The following is a 19446-nucleotide window of genomic DNA, read 5'->3' on the forward strand; positions in this document are numbered from 1 at the left end:
GGGGCGCCCGCCATTGCTGAGGCTTAAGTAGGTAAACAAAGCTGCTGGGAAGCTCGAACTGGGTGGAGCTCACAGCAGCTCAAGGAAACCTGCCTGTATCTGTAGACTCCACCTCTGGGGACAGGGCACAGTTAAAAAAAACAACAACAACAACAACAAAAAGGCAGCAGAAACTCTGCAGACACAAACGACTCTGTCTGACAGCTTTGAAGAGAGCAGTGGATCTCCCAACACGGAGGTTGAGATCTGAGAACGGACAGACTGCCTGCTCAAGTGGGTCACTGACCCCTGAATAGCCTAACTGGGAGACATCCCCCACTAGGGGCAGTCTGACACCCCACACCTCACAGGGTGGAGTACACCCCTGAGAGGAAACTTCCAAAGGAAGAATCAGACAGGTACACTCGCTGTTCAGCAATATTCTATCTTCTGCAACCTCTGCTGCTGATACCCAGGCAAACAGGGTCTGGAGTGGACCTCAAGCAATCTCCAACAGACCTACAGCTGAGGGTCCTGACTGTCAGAAGGAAAACTATCAAACAGGAAGGACACCTATACCAAAACCCCATCAGTACGTCACCATCATCAAAGACCAGAGATAGATAAAACCACAAAGATGGGGAAAAAGCAGGGCAGAAAAGCTGGAAATTCAAAAAATAAGAGCGCATCTCCCCCTGCAAAGGAGCGCACCCCATCGCCAGCAACGGATCAAAGCTGGTCAGAGAATGACTTTGACGAGATGAGAGAAGAAGGCTTCAGTCCATCAAACTTCTCAGAGCTAAAGGAGGAATTACGTACCCAGCGCAAAGAAACTAAAAATCTTGAAAAAAGAGTGGAAGAATTGACAGCTAGACTAATTAATGCAGAGAAGATCATAAACGAAATGACAAGAGATGAAAACCATGACACAAGAAATACGTGACAAATGCACAAGCTTCAGTAACCAACTCGATCAACTGGAAGAAAGAGTATCAGCGATTGAGGATCAAATGAATGAAATGAAGCGAGAAGAGAAACCAAAAGAAAAAGAAGAAAAAGAAATGAACAAAGCCTGCAAGAAGTATGGGATTATGTAAAAAGACCAAAACTACGTCTGATTGGGGTGCCTGAAAGTGAGGGGGAAAATGGAACCAAGTTGGAAAACACTCTTCAGGATATCATCCAGGAGAACTTCCCCAACCTAGTAGGGCAGGCCAACATTCAAATTCAGGAAATACAGAGAACGCCACAAAGATACTCCTCCAGAAGAGCAACTCCAAGACACATAATTGCCAGATTCACCAAAGTTGAAATGAAGGAAAAAATCTTAAGGGCAGCCAGAGAGAAAGGTCGGGTTACCCACAAAGGGAAGCCCATCAGACTAACAGCAGATCTCTCGGCAGAAACTCTACAAGCCAGAAGAGAGTGGGGGCCAATATTCAACGTTCTTAAAGAAAAGAATTTTAAACCCAGAATTTCATATCCAGCCAAACTAAGTTTCATAAGTGAAGGAGAAATAAAATCCTTTACAGATAAGCAAATGCTTAGAGATTTTGTCACCACCAGGCCTGCCTTATAAGAGACCCTGAAGGAAGCCCTAAACATGGAAAGGAACAACCGGTACCAGCCATTGCAAAAACATGCCAAAATGTAAAGACCATCGAGGCTAGGAAGAAACTGCATCAACTAACAAGCAAAATAACCAGTTAATATCATAATGGCAGCATCAAGTTCACACATAACAATATTAACCTTAAATGTTAATGGACTAAATGCTCCAATTAAAAGACACAGACTGGCAAACTGGATAAAGAGTCAAGACCCATCAGTCTGCTGTATTCAGGAGACCCATCTCACATGCAGAGACATACATAGGCTCAAAATAAAGGGATGGAGGAAGATCTACCAAGCAAATGGAGAACAAAAAAAAGCAGGGGTTGCAATCCTAGTCTCTGATAAAACAGACTTTAAACCATCAAAGATCAAAAGAGACAAAGAAGGCCATTACATAATGGTAAAGGGATCAATTCAACAGGAAGAGCTAACTCTCCTAAATATATATGCACCCAATACAGGAGCACCCAGATTCATAAAGCAAGTCCTTAGAGACTTACAAAGAGACTTAGACTCCCATACAATAATAATGGGAGACTTCAACACTCCACTGTCAACATTAGACACATCAACGAGACAGAAAGTTAACAAGGATATCCAGGAATTGAACTCATCTCTGCACCAAGCAGACCTAATAGACATCTATAGAACCCTCCACCCCAAATCAACAGAATATACATTCTTCTCAGCACCACATCGCACTTATTCCAAAATTGACCACATAATTGGAAGTAAAGCACTCCTCAGCAAATGTAAAAGAGCAGAAATTATAACAAACTGTCTCTCAGACCACAGTGCAATCAAACTAGAACTCAGGACTAAGAAACTCAATCAAAACCGCTCAACTACATGGAAACTGAACAACCTGCTCCTGAATGACAACTGGGTACATAACAAAATGAAAGCAGAAATAAAGATGTTCTTTGAAACCAATGAGAACAAAGATACAACATACCAGAATCTCTGGGACACATTTAAAGCAGTGTGTAGAGGGAAATTTATAGCACTAAATGCCCACAAGAGAAAGCAGGAAAGATCTAAAATTGACACTCTAACATCACAATTAAAAGAACTAGAGAGGCAAGAGCAAACACATTCAAAAGCTAGCAGAAGGCAAGAAATAACTAAGATCAGAGCCGAACTGAAGGAGATAGAGACACAAAAAACCCTCCAAAAAATCAATGAATCCAGGAGTTGGTTTTTTGAAAAGATTAACAAAATTGACAGACCGCTAGCAAGACTAATAAAGAAGAAAAGAGAGAGGAATCAAATAGACGCAATAAAAAATGATAAAGGGGATATCACCACCGACCACACAGAAATACAAACTACCATCAGAGAATACTATAAACACCTCTATGCAAATAAACTAGAAAATCTAGAAGAAATGGATAATTTCCTGGACACTTACACTCTCCCAGGACTAAACCAGGAAGAAGTTGAATCCCTGAATAGACCAATAGCAGGCTCTGAAATTGAGGCAATAATTAATAGCCTACCCACCAAAAAAAGTCCAGGACCAGATGGATTCACAGCTGAATCCTACCAGATGTACAAGGAGGAGCTGGTACCATTCCTTCTGAAACTATTCCAATCAATAGAAAAAGAGGGAATCCTCCCGAACTCATCTTATGAGGCCAACATCATCCTGATACCAAAGCCTGGCAGAGACACAACAAAAAAAGAGAATTTTAGACCAATATCCCTGATGAACATCGATGCAAAAATCCTCAATAAAATATGGCAAACCGGATCCAGCAGCACATCAAAAAGCTTATCCACCATGATCAAGTGGGCTTCATCCCTGGGATGCAAGGCTGCTTCAACATTCACAAATCAATAAACATAATCCAGCATATAAACAGAACCAAAGACAAGAACCACATGATTATCTCAATAGATGCAGAAAAGGCTTTTGACAAAATTCAACAGCCCTTCATGCTAAAAATGCTCAATAAATTCGGTATTGATGGAACGTACCTCAAAATAATAAGAGCTATTTATGACAAACCCACAGCTAATATCATACTGAATGGGCAAAAACTGGAAAAATTCCCTTTGAAAACTGGCACAAGACAGGGATGCCCTCTCTCACCACTCCTATTCAACATAGTGTTGGAAGTTCTGGCTAGAGCAATCAGGCAAGAGAAAGAAATAAAGGGTATTCATTTAGGAAAAGAAGAAGTCAAATTGTCCCTGTTTGCAGATGACATGATTGTATATTTAGAAAACCCTGTTGTCTCAGCCCAAAATCTCCTTAAGCTGATAAGCAACTTCAGCAAAGTCTCAGGATACAAAATTAATGTGCAAAAATCACAAGCATTCTTATACACCAGTAACAGACAAACAGAGAGCCAAATCATGAATGAACTTCCATTCACAATTGCTTCAAAGAGAATAAAATACCTAGGAATCCAACTTACAAGGGATGTCAAGGACCTCTTCAAGGAGAACTACAAACCACTGCTCAGTGAAATCAAAGAGGACACAAACAAATGGAAGAACATACCATGCTCATGGATAGGAAGAATCAATATCGTGAAAATGGCCATACTGCCCAAGGTTATTTATAGATTCAATGCCATCCCCATCAAGCTACCAATGAGTTTCTTCACAGAATTGGAAAAAACTGCTTTAAAGTTCATATGGAACCAAAAAAGAGCCTGCATTGCCAAGACAATCCTAAGTCAAAAGGACAAAGCTGGAGGCATCACACTACCTGACTTCAAACTATACTACAAGGCTACAGTAACCAAAACAGCATGGTACTGGTACCAAAACAGAGATATAGACCAATGGAACAGAACAGAGTCCTCAGAAATAATACCACACATCTACAGCCATCTGATCTTTGACAAACCTGAGAGAAACAAGAAATGGGGAAAGGATTCCCTATTTCATAAATGGTGCTGGGAAAATTGGCTAGCCATAAGTAGAAAGCTGAAACTGGATCCTTTCCTTACTCCTTATAGGAAGATTAATTCAAGGTGGATTAGAGACTTAAATGTTAGACCTAATACCATAAAAACCCTAGAAGAAAATCTAGGTAGTACCATTCAGGACATAGGCATGGGCAAGGACTTCATGTCTAAAACACCAAAAGCAACGGCAGCAAAAGCAAAAATTGACAAATGGGATCCAATTAAACGAAAGAGCTTCTGCACAGCAAAAGAAACTACCACCAGAGTGAACAGGCAACCTACAGAATGGGAGAAAATTTTTGCAATCTACTCATCTGACAAAGGGCTAATATCCAGAATCTACAAAGAACTCAAACAAATATACAAGAAAAAAAACAAACAACCCATCAAAAAGTGGGCAAAGGATATGAACAGACATTTCTCAAAAGAAGACATTCATACAGCCAACAGACACATGAAAAAATGCTCATCATCACTTGCCATCAGAGAAATGCAAATCAAAACCACAATGAGATACCATCTCACACCAGTTAGAATGGCAATCATTAAAAAGTCAGGAAACAACAGATGGTGGAGAGGATGTGGAGAAATAGGAACACTTTTACACTGTTGGTGGGATTGTAAACTAGTTCAACCATATGGAAAACAGTATGGCAATTCCTCAAGGATCTAGAACTAGATGTACCATATGACCCAGCCATCCCACTACTGGGTATATACCCAAAGGATTATAAATTATTCTACTACAAAGACACATGCACACGTATGTTTATTGCGGCACTATTCACAATAGCAAAGACTTGGAATCAACCCAAATGTCCATCTGTGACAGACTGGATTAAGAAAATGTGGCACATATACACCATGGAATACTATGCAGCCATAAAAAAGGATGAGTTTGCGTCCTTTGTAGGGACATGGATGCAGCTGGAAACCATCATTCTTAGCAAACTATCACAAGAAGAGAAAACCAAACACCGGATGTTCTCACTCATAGGTGGGAACTGAACAATGAGATCACTTGGACTCGGGAAGGGGAACATCACACACTGGGGCCTATCATGGGGAGGGGGGAGGGGAGAGGGATTGCATTGGGAGTTATACATGATATAAATGATGAATTGATGGGTGCTGACTAGTTGATGGGTGCAGCACACCAACATGGCACAGGTATACATATGTAACAAACCTGCACGTTATGCACATGTACCCTAGAACTTAAAGTATAATAATAAAAATTAAAAAAAAATTCTTATAAAAAAAAATGGTTACTGTACACTGTATTTTTTTTTTCCTTTTTTAGGTGAGAAGAAATATCAGAAGCAGCTGAGCAACCAGGAAGCGGGTCCTCTGAGGTTGAGGAGGCACTCAGCCAAATGACTTTTTTAAGTGTTTCTCCAGAGTCATCTGCCTCATTAACAACGGCTTCTGTCTTGGAAGTCTCTCTTCGATTTTATAAACTGACATGACCTCTTGTTCTGTTATGAATGCAGGCAGCTCCAGCCTTTCTTTTTTTTTTTTTTTTTTTTTGGGGTTAAATTTTTTTTTTTTTTTTTTTTTTTAACCTTTTTTTTTTTTTATTATACTTTAAGTTCTAGGGTACATGTGCATAACGTGCAGGTTTGTTACATATGTATACTTATGCCATGTTGGGGTGCTGCACCCATCAACTCGTCAGCACCCATCAATTCATCATTTATATCATGTATAACTCCCCAATGCAATCCCTCCCTCCTCCCCCCTCCCCCCTCCCCATGATAGACCCCAGTGTGTGATGTTCCCCTTCCCGAGTCCAAGTGATCTCATTGTTCAGTTCCCACCTATGAGTGAGAACATGCGGTGTTTGGTTTTCTCTTCTTGTGATAGTTTGCTAAGAATGATGGTTTCCAGCTGCATCCATGTCCCTACAAAGGACGCAAACTCATCCTTTTTTATGGCTGCATAGTATTCCATGGTGTATATGTGCCACATTTTCTTAATCCAGTCTGTCACAGATGGACATTTGGGTTGATTCCAAGTCTTTGCTATTGTGAATAGTGCCGCAATAAACATACGTGTACATGTGTCTTTGTAGTAGACTAATTTATAATCCTTTGGGTATATACCCAGTAGTGGGATGGCTGGGTCATATGGTACATCTAGTTCTAGATCCTTGAGGAATTGCCATACTGTTTTCCATAATGGTTGAACTAGTTTACAATCCCACCAACAGTGTAAAAGTGTTCCTATTTCTCCACATCCTCTCCAACACCTGTTGTTTCCTGACTTCTTAATGATTGCCATTCTAACTGGTGTGAGATGGTATCTCATTGTGGTTTTGATTTGCATTTCTCTGATGGCCAGTGATGATGAGCATTTTTTCATGTGTCTGTTGGCTGTATGAATATCTTCTTTTGAGAAATGTCTGTTCATATCCTTTCCCCACTTTTTGATGGGGTTGTTTGTTTTTTTCTCGTATATTTGTTTGAGTTCTTTGTAGATTCTGGATATTAGCCCTTTGTCAGATGAGTAGGTTGCAAAAATTTTCTCCCATTCTGTAGGTTGCCTGTTCACTCTGATGGTAGTTTCTTTTGCTGTGCAAAAGCTCTTTAGTTTAATTAGATCCCATTTGTCAATTTTTGCTTTTGCTGCCGTTGCTTTTGGTGTTTTAGACATGAAGTCCTTGCCCATGCCTATGTCCTGAATGGTACTACCTAGATTTTCTTCTAGGGTTTTTATGGTATTAGGTCTAACATTTAAGTCTCTAATCCATCTTGAATTAATCTTCGTATAAGGGGTAAGGAAAGGATCCAGTTTCAGCTTTCTACTTATGGCTAGCCAATTTTCCCAGCACCATTTATTAAATAGGGAATCCTTTCCCCATTTCTTGTTTCTCTCAGGTTTGTCAAAGATCAGATGGCTGTAGATGTGCGGTATTATTTCTGAGGACTCTGTTCTGTTCCATTGGTCTATATCTCTGTTTTGGTACCAGTACCATGCTGTTTTGGTTACTGTAGCCTTGTAGTATAGTTTGAAGTCAGGTAGCGTGACGCCTCCAGCTTTGTCCTTTTGACTTAGGATTGTCTTGGCAATGCGGGCTCTTTTTTGGTTCCATATGAACTTTAAAGCAGTTTTTTCCAATTCTGTGAAGAAACTCATTGGTAGCTTGATGGGGATGGCATTGAATCTATAAATAACCTTGGGGAGTATGGCCATTTTCACGATATTGATTCTTCCTATCCATGAGCATGGTATGTTCTTCCATTTGTTTGTGTCCTCTTTGATTTCACTGAGCAGTGGTTTGTAGTTCTCCTTGAAGAGGTCCTTTACATCCCTTGTAAGCTGGATTCCTAGGTATTTGATTCTCTTTGAAGCAATTGTGAATGGAAGTTCATTCCTGATTTGGCTCTCTGCTTGTCTGTTGCTGGTGTATAAGAATGCTTGTGACTTTTGCACATTAATTTTGTATCCTGAGACTTTGCTGAAGTTGCTTATCAGCTTAAGGAGATTTTGGGCTGAGACGATGGGGTTTTCTAAATATACAATCATGTCATCTGCAAACAGGGACAATTTGACTTCTTCTTTTCCTAACTGGATACCCTTGATTTCTTTCTCTTGCCTGATTGCCCTAGCCAGAACTTCCAACACTATGTTGAATAGGAGTGGTGAGAGAGGGCATCCCTGTCTTGTGCCAGTTTTCAAAGGGAATTTTTCCAGTTTTTGCCCATTCAGTATGATATTAGCTGTGGGTTTGTCATAAATAGCTCTTATTATTTTGAGGTACGTTCCATCAATACCGAATTTATTGAGCGTTTTTAGCATGAAGGGCTGTTGAATTTTGTCAAAAGCCTTTTCTGCATCTATTGAGACAATCATGTGGTTCTTGTCTTTGGTTCTGTTTATATGCTGGATTACGTTTATTGATTTGCGAATGTTGAACCAGCCTTGCATCCCAGGGATGAAGCCCACTTGATCATGGTGGATAAGCTTTTTGATGTGCTGCTGAATCCGGTTTGCCAGTATTTTATTGAGGATTTTTGCATCAATGTTCATCAGGGATATTGGTCTAAAATTCTCTTTTTTTGTTGTGTCTCTGCCAGGCTTTGGTATCAGGATGATGTTGGCCTCATAAAATGAGTTAGGGAGGATTCCCTCTTTTTCTATTGATTGGAATAGTTTCAGAAGGAATGGTACCAGCTCCTCCTTGTACCTCTGGTAGAATTCAGCTGTGAATCCATCTGGTCCTGGACTTTTTTTGGTGGGTAGGCTATTAATTGTTGCCTCAATTTCAGAGCCTGCTATTGGTCTATTCAGGGATTCAACTTCTTCCTGGTTTAGCCTTGGGAGAGTGTAAGTGTCCAGGAAATTATCCATTTCTTCTAGATTTTCTAGTTGATTTGCGTAGAGGCGTTTATAGTATTCTCTGATGGTAGTTTGTATTTCTGTGGGGTCAGTGGTGATATCCCCTTTATCATTTTTTATTGCATCTATTTGATTCCTCTCTCTTTTTTTCTTTATTAGCCTTGCTAGCGGTCTGTCAATTTTGTTGATCTTTTCAAAAAACCAACTCCTGGATTCATTGATTTTTTGGAGGGTTTTTTGTGTCTCTATCTCCTTCAGTTCTGCTCTGATCTTAGTTATTTCTTGCCTTCTGCTAGCTTTTGAATGTGATTGCTCTTGCCTCTCTAGTTCTTTTAATTGTGATGTTAGAGTGTCAATTTTAGATCTTTCCTGCTTTCTCTTGTGGGCATTTAGTGCTATAAATTTCCCTCTACACACTGCTTTAAATGTGTCCCAGAGATTCTGGTATGTTGTATCTTTGTTCTCATTGGTTTCAAAGAACATCTTTATTTCCGCTTTCATTTCGTTATGTACCCAGTAGTCATTCAGGAGCAGGTTGTTCAGTTTCCATGTAGTTGAGCGGTTTTGATTGAGTTTCTTAGTCCTGAGTTCTAGTTTGATTGCACTGTGGTCTGAGAGACAGTTTGTTATAATTTCTGTTCTTTTACATTTGCTGAGGAGTGCTTTACTTCCAATTATGTGGTCAATTTTGGAATAAGTGCGATGTGGTGCTGAGAAGAATGTATATTCTGTTGATTTGGGGTGGAGAGTTCTATAGATGTCTATTAGGTCCGCTTGGTGCAGAGATGAGTTCAATTCCTGGATATCCTTGTTAACTTTCTGTCTCGTTGATCTGTCTAATGTTGACAGCGGAGTGTTGAAGTCCCCCATTATTATTGTATGGGAGTCTAAGTCTCTTTGTAAGTCTCTAAGGACTTGCTTTATGAATCTGGGTGCTCCTGTATTGGGTGCATATATATTTAGGAGAGTTAGCTCTTCCTGTTGAATTGATCCCTTTACCATTATGTAATGGCCTTCTTTGTCTCTTTTGATCTTTGATGGTTTAAAGTCTGTTTTATCAGAGACTAGGATTGCAACCCCTGCTTTTTTTTGTTCTCCATTTGCTTGGTAGATCTTCCTCCATCCCTTTATTTTGAGCCTATGTATGTCTCTGCATGTGAGATGGGTCTCCTGAATACAGCAGACTGATGGGTCTTGACTCTTAATCCAGTTTGCCAGTCTGTGTCTTTTCATTGGAGCATTTAGTCCATTAACATTTAAGGTTAATATTGTTATGTGTGAACTTGATCCTGCCATTATGATATTAACTGGTTATTTTGCTCGTTAGTTGATGCAGTTTCTTCCTAGCCTCGATGGTCTTTACATTTTGCCAAGTTTTTGCGATGGCTGGTACCGGTTGTTCCTTTCCATGTTTAGGGCTTCCTTCAGGGTCTCTTGTAAGGCAGGCCTGGTGGTGACAAAATCTCTAAGCATTTGCTTATCTGTAAAGGATTTTATTTCTCCTTCACTTATGAAACTTAGTTTGGCTGGATATGAAATTCTGGGTTTAAAATTCTTTTCTTTAAGAACGTTGAATATTGGCCCCCACTCTCTTCTGGCTTGTAGAGTTTCTGCCGAGAGATCTGCTGTTAGTCTGATGGGCTTCCCTTTGTGGGTGACCCGACCTTTCTCTCTGGCTGCCCTTAAGATTTTTTCCTTCATTTCAACTTTGGTGAATCTGGCAATTATGTGTCTTGGAGTTGCTCTTCTGGAGGAGTATCTTTGTGGCGTTCTCTGTATTTCCTGAATTTGAATGTTGGCCTGCCCTACTAGGTTGGGGAAGTTCTCCTGGATGATATCCTGAAGAGTGTTTTCCAACTTGGTTCCATTTTCCCCCTCACTTTCAGGCACCCCAATCAGACGTAGATTTGGTCTTTTTACGTAATCCCATACTTCTTGCAGGCTTTGCTCATTTCTTTTTCTTCTTTTTTCTTTTGGTTTCTCTTCTCGCTTCATTTCATTCATTTGATCTTCAATCGCTGATACTCTTTCTTCCAGTTGATCGAGTCGGTTACTGAAGCTTGTGCATTTGTCACGTATTTCTCGTGTCATGGTTTTCATCTCTGTCATTTCGTTTATGATCTTCTCTGCATTAATGAGTCTAGCTGTCAATTCTTCCACTCTTTTTTCAAGATTTTTAGTTTCTTTGCGCTGGGTACGTAATTCCTCCTTTAGCTCTGATAAGTTTGATGGACTGAAGCCTTCTTCTCTCCTCTCGTCCAAGTCATTCTCTGACCAGCTTTGATCCGTTGCTGGTGATGGGCTGCGCTCCTTTGCAGGGGGAAATGCGCTCTTATTTTTTGAATTTCCAGCTTTTCTGCCCTGCTTCTTCCCCATCTTTGTGGTTTTATCTGTCTCTGGTCTTTGATGGTGGTGACGTACTGATGGGGTTTTGGTATAGGTGTCCTTCCTGTTTGATAGTTTTCCTTCTGACAGTCAGAAGGACTCTCTGTTGGTCTGTTGGAGATTGCTTGAGGTCCACTCCAGACCCTGTTTGCCTGGGTATCAGCAGCAGAGGTTGCCGAAGATAGAATATTGCTGATCAGCGAGTGTACCTGTCTGATTCTTCCTTTGGAAGTGTCCTCTCAGGGGTGTACTCCACTCTGTGAGGTGTGGGGTGTCAGACTGCCCCTAGTGGGGGATTTCTCCCAGCTAGGCTACTCAGGGGTCAGAGACACACCTGAGCAGGCAGTCTGTCCGTTCTCAGATCTCAACCTCCGCGTTGGGAGATCCGCGGCTCTCCCCAAAGCTGTCAGACAGAGTCGTTCGCGTCTGCACCGGCTCCCGCTACTTCCCCTGTTGGTCTTCAGCTGTGCGCTGTCCCCAGAGGTGGAGACTACAGAGACAGGCAGGCTTCCTTGAGCTGCTGTGAGCTCCACCCAGTTCGAGCTTCCCAGCGGGTTTGTTTACCTACTTAAGCCTCAGCAATGGCGGGCGCCCCTCCCCCAGCCTCGCTGCTGCCTTGCGGATAGATCGCGGCAGACTGCTGTGTTAGCAGTGAGGGAGGCTTCGTGGGCGTGGAACCCTCCCGGCCAGGTGTGGGATATATTCTCCTGGAATGCCTGTATGCTTACAGCGCAGTATTGGGGTGGGAGTTACCCGATTTTCCAGGTGTTGTGTGTCTCAGTTCCCCTGGCTAGGAAAACGGATCCCCTTCCCCCTTGCGCTTCCAGGTGAGGCGATGCCTCGCCCTGCTTCAGCTCTCGCTGGTCAGGCTGCAGCAGCTGACCAGCACCGATTGTCCGGCACTCCCTAGTGAGATGACCCCAGTACCTCAGTTGAAAATGCAGAAATCACCGGTCTTCTGTGTCGCTCGCGCTGGGAGTTGGAGACTGGAGTTGTTCCTATTCGGCCATCTTGCCAGCTCCAGCCTTTCAAGATCTCTATCACACATTTTCATCATGTAATCTAAACCTTTACACTACAGTCCACTTTCTTCTATAGCTTGACTTTCTGTGTTATGTTTCTACTTTTCCTTATCATTGCTGCTCAAAGAAATATCTACAGGTCTTTTTGACATTTTCAGTATCTTAACACCACGGAGCAGAAAATAAGCAAAAATACACAATGGGTAATGCGCAGAGGTCCCATCTGCGGGGATCCTGGATCCTGCCATTGGTGTGTCCAGCTTGCACATATGCCATTCTATTACCCTTTGTGGGCATGCTTGCATGGGGAAATCTGGGCATGTGTAGAAAAGTTATACTGCAGCTGAAGGGGGCTGAGAGGGTCTTTTTTCCCTAGGACACACCAAATAAACTGTGTGTTTTACATCTGCATTTTGACTGTGACATCAAAATGCACATGTAGTATCATGTCAGTGCTCAAAAAGTTTCAGATTTTGGAGCATTTCAAATTTCAGATTTTCAGATTAGGGATGCTCAACCTCTAAATGTAAGTTAAGATAACAGGTTGCCTGGTTGCCATGACACTAAAAAAACGTGTCTTCTGCAACTAAAAATTTTTGGTTTGAGAAGTTAGTATTGGCTAAGAAGTTCCTCCAGTTCAGCTTCAAAGTCCTAGCTATAAAAATGTAAAGCAAAGGGACAAACATCATTTGGCACCATTCCATGAAAAATAAATGGCTACATCACAATAACAGATACATGATCCAAAACAAAGCTGCTGGTCCCCAGGGGTGGACGACAATGCCCAGTGCTTCCACCACTGCAGTAGCATTAAACCTACTCCTTACTTATAGACAAAATGATGGTGGCACTTTATTAGTCTGCATGCCCCAAAGGAACAGCAAAGGGACTGTCTGCCACTGCATGCAGAGCAAGAAGGTTTGATTAGGCTACTCCCCAATTCTGACACTCTCCACCATCACTGGCAAACTATGAGGATGAAAAGTCCTTGATATATTCCTCTTTGAACCTTGTACTCAGGTTTTTGGCTGATATTAGAGAAAGAAGAGGTTTAAATCAGGTGGAAATCCTAGATAAGCTTAAAACATGCTTTCAAATTTCAAAAAGTAAACCTATTATGTATGTGCATGACCCATAAATATGCTTCACCCTCCATGCAGCTCACTCCATCATTTGTGGATCTTTTGTCTATAAGCCCTCACTGAACTGTCCAAAAATGGGCTTTGCCTCCAGTGACTGTAAAGTCACTACCTGGTCACCCCTCTCTGCTCTATCAGGGATGATCTATAACTAGCAGGTGGGGTCTGGAAACAGTCTTCTGCTGACTCTTCTGGGCTGAACTGCCTGAAGGGTTAGTGACTATAAAGCATTCATTGATATTAGCAAGCAACAGCTCCCAAAATCTACCTTGCCCACCTCTTTGGCCTAAACTTTGCAGGTAATTTACTTAAAAAGGAGAAGGGTCCTTTGGGTAACGGATGTATCACTTCCTACTCCCCTGAAACCAAATTCCAATGCTGCATCTTAGATAAAAGCCCTCAAATCTTACCTCCTGAAGTCATGCTGTCATCTGACTTGGCTGCAGGCCCCTGATACTCCCCTGCAGGGAGAGGTCCTGCTTTTTGCTCTAGCCTTGACCGCATTCCTCCTGTTTTTCATTCAGTCTCCCTCTACTCCCAGCACACCTCTGGCTGTATTTTATTGTAGTGGTAAACTTTATTTTTACCAAAAAGGAGGTATGGGGGGGGGGGGTTTGAATACTTTATATAAGCCTAAAATATACATTCTGCTCATTAGACAGTTTGCTAGCTGACCCAACTACATAAGCTTAGATGCTTGTGGAACAAACTTCTCTACTTTTACAAATAAAACATTCGGCTAATTCAGAATAGAAATTAATTATTTTCAAAATATTTAACTTCTTGTAACTTTTTAATAAAAAGAAACAACACTGTTCAAGGAAGCAGGGCGTTTCCTATTTCATTTAAGGGGAAAGCCAAGCTGACAATGCCATACCACCACCTGGCATTCTCACGCATATGACACTGATTTGACTCAGAAAGAGAAAAGTTTTAATACTCTCTTCTTCTACCTCCCACTAGCAGGAAAGTCCATTCTTGCCTTTCCTTTTCACCATTTCATCTCCAATCACCTAGAAAAATGATGTCTGGTGCATAGTAGGCCCTTAATAAAGGAATAAAGAAATGTGTAAAAGGAATCTCCTGAATAACTATTTTAAAACTTTTTAAATGAGAAGACTGTTATTAAGAGTGTTCCTATGAGCAGGCAACAAACAATGACAAAAGCTATTGTTCAGAGATAAAAATGTCCAAAATGTGATTAGGATATAAACCTCTTATCAATGCATGACAGGTTATCTATCAAGAAGTCTCAAAAAATACCAAGAAACATCACAACCAAATGCATGAACCTTGAATGAAATCTAGCTCAAAACAAACAAAAACCAGCTATAAAGATATTCTTGGTAACACTTTGAGTGGCCAAGGTGGGCAGATTGCCTGAGCTCAGGAGTTCCAGACCACCCTGGGCAACATGGTGAAACCCCGTCTTTACTACAATACAAAAAATGAGCTGGGCATGGTGGCAGGTGTCTGTAGTCCCGGCTACTTGGGAGGCTGAGGGAGGAGAATTGCTTGAACCCGGGAGGCAGAGGTTGCAGTGAGCCGAGATCACGCCACTACACTCCAGCCTGGGTGACAGAGTGAGACTCTGTCTCAAAAAAAAAAATTCTTGGGACACTTAGGGAAATTTCATTTAAGAATAAACTGGATATTAGGTGGTATTATGGACTCTTAGGTTTAATAATGGTATTGATGTTATGTAGAAGAATGTCCTTATTCTTAGAAGACAAATGCTTATATATTTAGGAGTAAGTGTCATAATATCTGCACTGTACTCTCAAATGATTCAGCAAAAATGTGTGTGTGTGTGTGTTTGTGTGTGTGTGTGTGTGTGTGTGTGTAAAAGAAAAATCAAGCAAATATGGCAAAACATTAATGACTATTCAATCTAGGTGCTCGCTGTTCTGTTCTTTTCTGTATGTTAGAAATTTTTTCAAAATGAAAAGCTGGGGAGGAGAAAAAATTCTAAGAGTCAAAGAAACTGAACTGTAATTCTCATTTTTATCACTTCTTTTGTGACCATGTCATTTCACTCACCTTTTTATTCATCAGTTCCCTATTTACATACTTAGAGCACATGAGATAATGAACATAGAGTGCCTTGCAAAGTAAAAAACATGATACAGAATATGTAATATCATCGTGACCAACAAACTCTTAAGTTTAATCACATCCAGACATCTGGTTTCTTTCTCCTTACCTTCTTATAGTTGTAGATTTCACCATTGTAACAGAGCCACAAATAGGGATATTTCTTCAATCGAATTGGCTGCATTCCAAACAGCGGGTCAACTACTGCCAACCGGTGAAATCCAAAGCAGCAGTTGGTGTATCCATTGACATTCTCAAAACGGAATGCATCTGGCCCTCTATGTGCAATCTTCATAGCACTCAGACACTGAACAGAAAGGCAGTCGTCACTGCCAAACAGGGCCCAGATACCACACATGGTGCAATGAAGCTATAAGCTCTCTATGGAGATAAAAGCAGATAAATCAAAAATATTCAATATCCAATCCAAGTCTGCATTAAATCTTGATTCCAGAAACATGCATAAATCACTTCAAAGACTAAAATTTAAACCATCTTTTCTATAGGGATTCCCCATTAGGTTGGCAGGCACACGGGAGTAGAGAATGATTTAATTTACTTACAGGTATTCAGAAAATACAGTGACCTCTACATTCAACGGGCTACAGCAGCTGAGCACCTAGTCAAAGCCTGCATCTCTCCCGCCTTAGGATTTAGTGGTTGGCTAGAGCTGGCAGCATCCAGGCCACATCTGTCTCTGCATTCTAAGTTTGCTTCCAAGATATAGATACAAATCCAGGCTGGCTCCAGCCTAGCCAGAGATCCCGGCCCCACTCTCTCCATCCCAAAATCCCTCAAAGATCCAAGAGACTTTCCAGATTACTAGAGTCTCCTCTCAGGTTGTCTAGACAGTTAAATGCCCTCTCTTTATCCGAACTAGCTGCAGGTACAATATAATGGGTACAACAGAAAATCATACTGCTGTTAAGTGTAATACTAAGATACACAGCTCTTTTAAGCATTTCACTATATTACATCTAGGTTACCTCTAAGTGATTTATTCAGATGTGATTGAAGAAAATCTAAAGGGAAAAGAAAACAATTTAATTTGATATCAGATATCCTGGCTTTATAACAAATAAAACATTTTAAGTTAATAGAAGATACAAAATGTTCACTATCAAAATGTCCTAAGTGACAAAAATGTTCTCAAATATTTCTGTATCAAAGTTGCATTGTTCACTAAGGAAGCAAATTAGGTGGGACATACACAGCAACAACATCCCTAATAAAAACTTGGCTCATCCCTATAAGCCAGGAAGCAAGTAAGTCATCCTTACATACGTTAATTACTTTCCAATTTCAAATTCTCAACTGTGAAATAAAGGGCTACTTTATTTGGCTGCTGCCAGCTCAAAATGACTGTTTTTATGAAAACATCTCTAACTTGAAAAATAACTATTTTGGTGTTTTTTTTTAAAAACTGCAAATTGCAGCAAATGCCCAGATAATTTGGGATAAACACCCTAAGGAAAAAAATATATATTCAAGTTGCGTAAGTCACTTTGAGCAATCCTTTGGTGATATTTCATTTATATCTAAAAGAATCAAAGGTTTAGCTGGCTTTTCCAGAAAACCAGAGCCAAATAATATATGGTTATAATGAAAATCATCTCAAGCAATTTGGAAATGAAGTACCACATGTCCTATGCTGTCCCTTCCATGCACTTGACCAAATAGCCCAAATAGCCTATAATAAATTATTTGAGATTTACTGGAAAAATTCCATAAGATTTAAATGAGATGACTACTAATAAGCCATCTGCCTTTGACTCTATACCAGTTAAAAATGGGTTAGGAAAGTGCTTTGAAAATCAAGTGTGGTCATCAGGGAATCACTTACCTAAGGTTTCTTAACGCTGCTTAGTGAATCCCTGTATTAATCCTGCTATAATAAATACACGCTAAACACTAAACTGGAGGGGAAAGAGGGAGAACAAAGGGGCATGTAAAGTACACTTATTTTTTCTAGTAGGAAAAGGCCAATTAAAACTATAACCTATTATTTTTATTGGAATCGGTCTTATAGGAGGGCAAAGTTCCTACTACCGCGACCTGTTCTCAACATTTTTCTTATTTCTTCTTAAACTTCTAGAGCAGTGCTGTCCAATAAATATGTGAGCCACGTATGTAATTTTAAATATACTAGTAGCCCCATTAAAAGAAAAAGGTGAAATTAATTTTAAATATACTTAACTCAATATGTCCCAAATAGTATCATTTTAACATGTATGTAATCAATATAAAAAATTATCGAGCAGATATTTTACACTGTTCTTCCTACTCCAACGACAAAATCCAGTGTATTTAACACAACACACCTCAATTAGGACTAGCCAGCAATTCAAGTGCTCAACAGCTACAGGTAGCTAGCGCCTACCAAACCGGACATGGCAGTTTCAGGGCATTTAATTTCTATTCCACTTAACATTACTTAAAACTTCACCCTCTCACCTTACTTTTATGTTAAGATGTCAGTAAGTAACCAACTACAGACAGGCTCAAGCCCTATTTTACCTCTAATTACTCTTACAGCAATGCTATGAATCATGATTTAAAATTAAAAAAAAAAAAACAAAAAACTGCTGTTAAATTATTAGTCAAGCGCCCAGGGCAATGCACAGTAAAGAAATAATGTAGGCCAAGGGCCGATAAGAAAACTGTCCTTTTAGTTAAAACTATAACAATCATCTGAAGCCAGCCCTGTAAAATGACATCCACTGAAAAAGGCACACTAGTTCTTCTGCCTTTTTCTGTACTTGGCCGCCTGTGTCCCTAAACAGACCTATTCTCGGCAGGGTTTGCTCGGCAAGTCACTTGTTAAGTCTTGCAGTCTACAGAGAGGGGTGGGGACTGGCAGGGGTGGGGGGGTGAGAGAGGAGGAGGAAGGTGAGGGGTCCAGGTGAGGACCGGGGCAGTTGAAGGGGAAAGCACAGACACCGAGGCGGTAATAAAGCCAGAGTCTCTTCTTCCTAGATCAGGACCACGCGACGCCTGACTGCGCCCTGGCCACCAGCAGGGTCGACCCCTCCGCCGCAGGGACCCGGCCTGCGAAAATGTCCACAGGCTTCGACGCCACATAGTAAAAAAAAAGTACACATATAACATTTACAGGGGCTCAGACCGCCGCTGCCTTCTCTTCGGAGCAGCCCGGCCTCCCGGTCGCGGTTCCCTCTTGATGCCTCAGGGGACCAGGACAGAGAGGTCCTTCCGCTAGCCGCCAGTTGCGCAACAATCGCTAGGCGTCCGCCCCGCCCTCTCTACCGCAGGAGCCGTAGCATCAGCAGGCGCCCCCGAACCGCGTCTGCCGGGTGCCAGGCTTAAGAGCGCATCCTCCTCCCCCTCCTCCCGGAGCAGCCGCAGGGCAGGGGCGCGGGGCGCGGGGCGCGGGGCGCGGGGCGCGGGGCGCGGGGCGCGGGGCGCGGGGCGCGGGGCGCGGGGCGCGGGGCGCGGGGCGCGGGGCGCGGGGCGCGGGGCGCGGGGTCCGGCTCACCTGGGCGTAAGCAAGTCAAGGAGATACGGTGAGCGGAGGCCGGGCAGCGGACAGCGTGCCGGGCGGCTAGACTGCGGGCGCTTATACCGACCTGGCTCCTGTAATGCGTGCGGGAAGTTTCATCATGCCTGCGAGGACCAACCAGCGCGCATAGGGGCGGGGCCGGGGGGGGGGGGGGGGGGGTGGCCCGGGCGGAGCAGGACTAAGTGGGCGGCGGGAGGGCGCAAGGAGGAGCTCTTTTGTTTCCAGCACCTTGCGTCTCAGTGCACCTGTTTAAGGATAACCTCAGAGATCCGTCCATACTACCTGCTGTTCTGACAGTTAGGGAGTTTTCTGTACTTGATTTGTTCTTAGGGAAATCATCACCGTTTATTTGTCGCACTACCGTCTGATTTAGTATGCAGTGCAGAGAAAAGCTTGTTCTAAGAAATTGATGCGTGAGGCCTAAAATGTCCTTA

At 41.9% G+C, this 19446-nt stretch overlaps 1 protein-coding gene across 4 annotated transcripts in view; it reads right to left on the reverse strand.

The window, feature by feature from the left end:
- ASNS (asparagine synthetase (glutamine-hydrolyzing)) overlaps nucleotides 1-19192 on the reverse strand; it is a 35817-nt gene extending 16625 nt beyond the window's left edge. For 2 of the 4 annotated variants that reach the window (XM_030932748.1, XM_030932745.1), the window contains exons 1-3: nucleotides 18989-19192; nucleotides 16482-16517; nucleotides 15605-15876 (exon numbers count right to left, since the gene is read on the reverse strand). In XM_030932748.1, coding sequence (XP_030788608.1) covers nucleotides 15605-15853 — 249 coding nt within the window. In that variant the 5' untranslated portion in view covers nucleotides 15854-15876; nucleotides 16482-16517; nucleotides 18989-19192. Of the gene's footprint in view, nucleotides 1-15604; nucleotides 15877-16481; nucleotides 16518-18607; nucleotides 18797-18988 lie in introns of those variants that run through there. The other 2 variants (XM_030932747.1, XM_030932746.1) reach the window with 2 other exon arrangements.
- Between the last annotated feature and the right edge of the window lie 254 nt (nucleotides 19193-19446).

Source organism: Rhinopithecus roxellana, chromosome 6 (assembly GCF_007565055.1).
Source record: "Rhinopithecus roxellana isolate Shanxi Qingling chromosome 6, ASM756505v1, whole genome shotgun sequence".
Classification (NCBI taxonomy): domain Eukaryota; kingdom Metazoa; phylum Chordata; class Mammalia; order Primates; family Cercopithecidae; genus Rhinopithecus; species Rhinopithecus roxellana.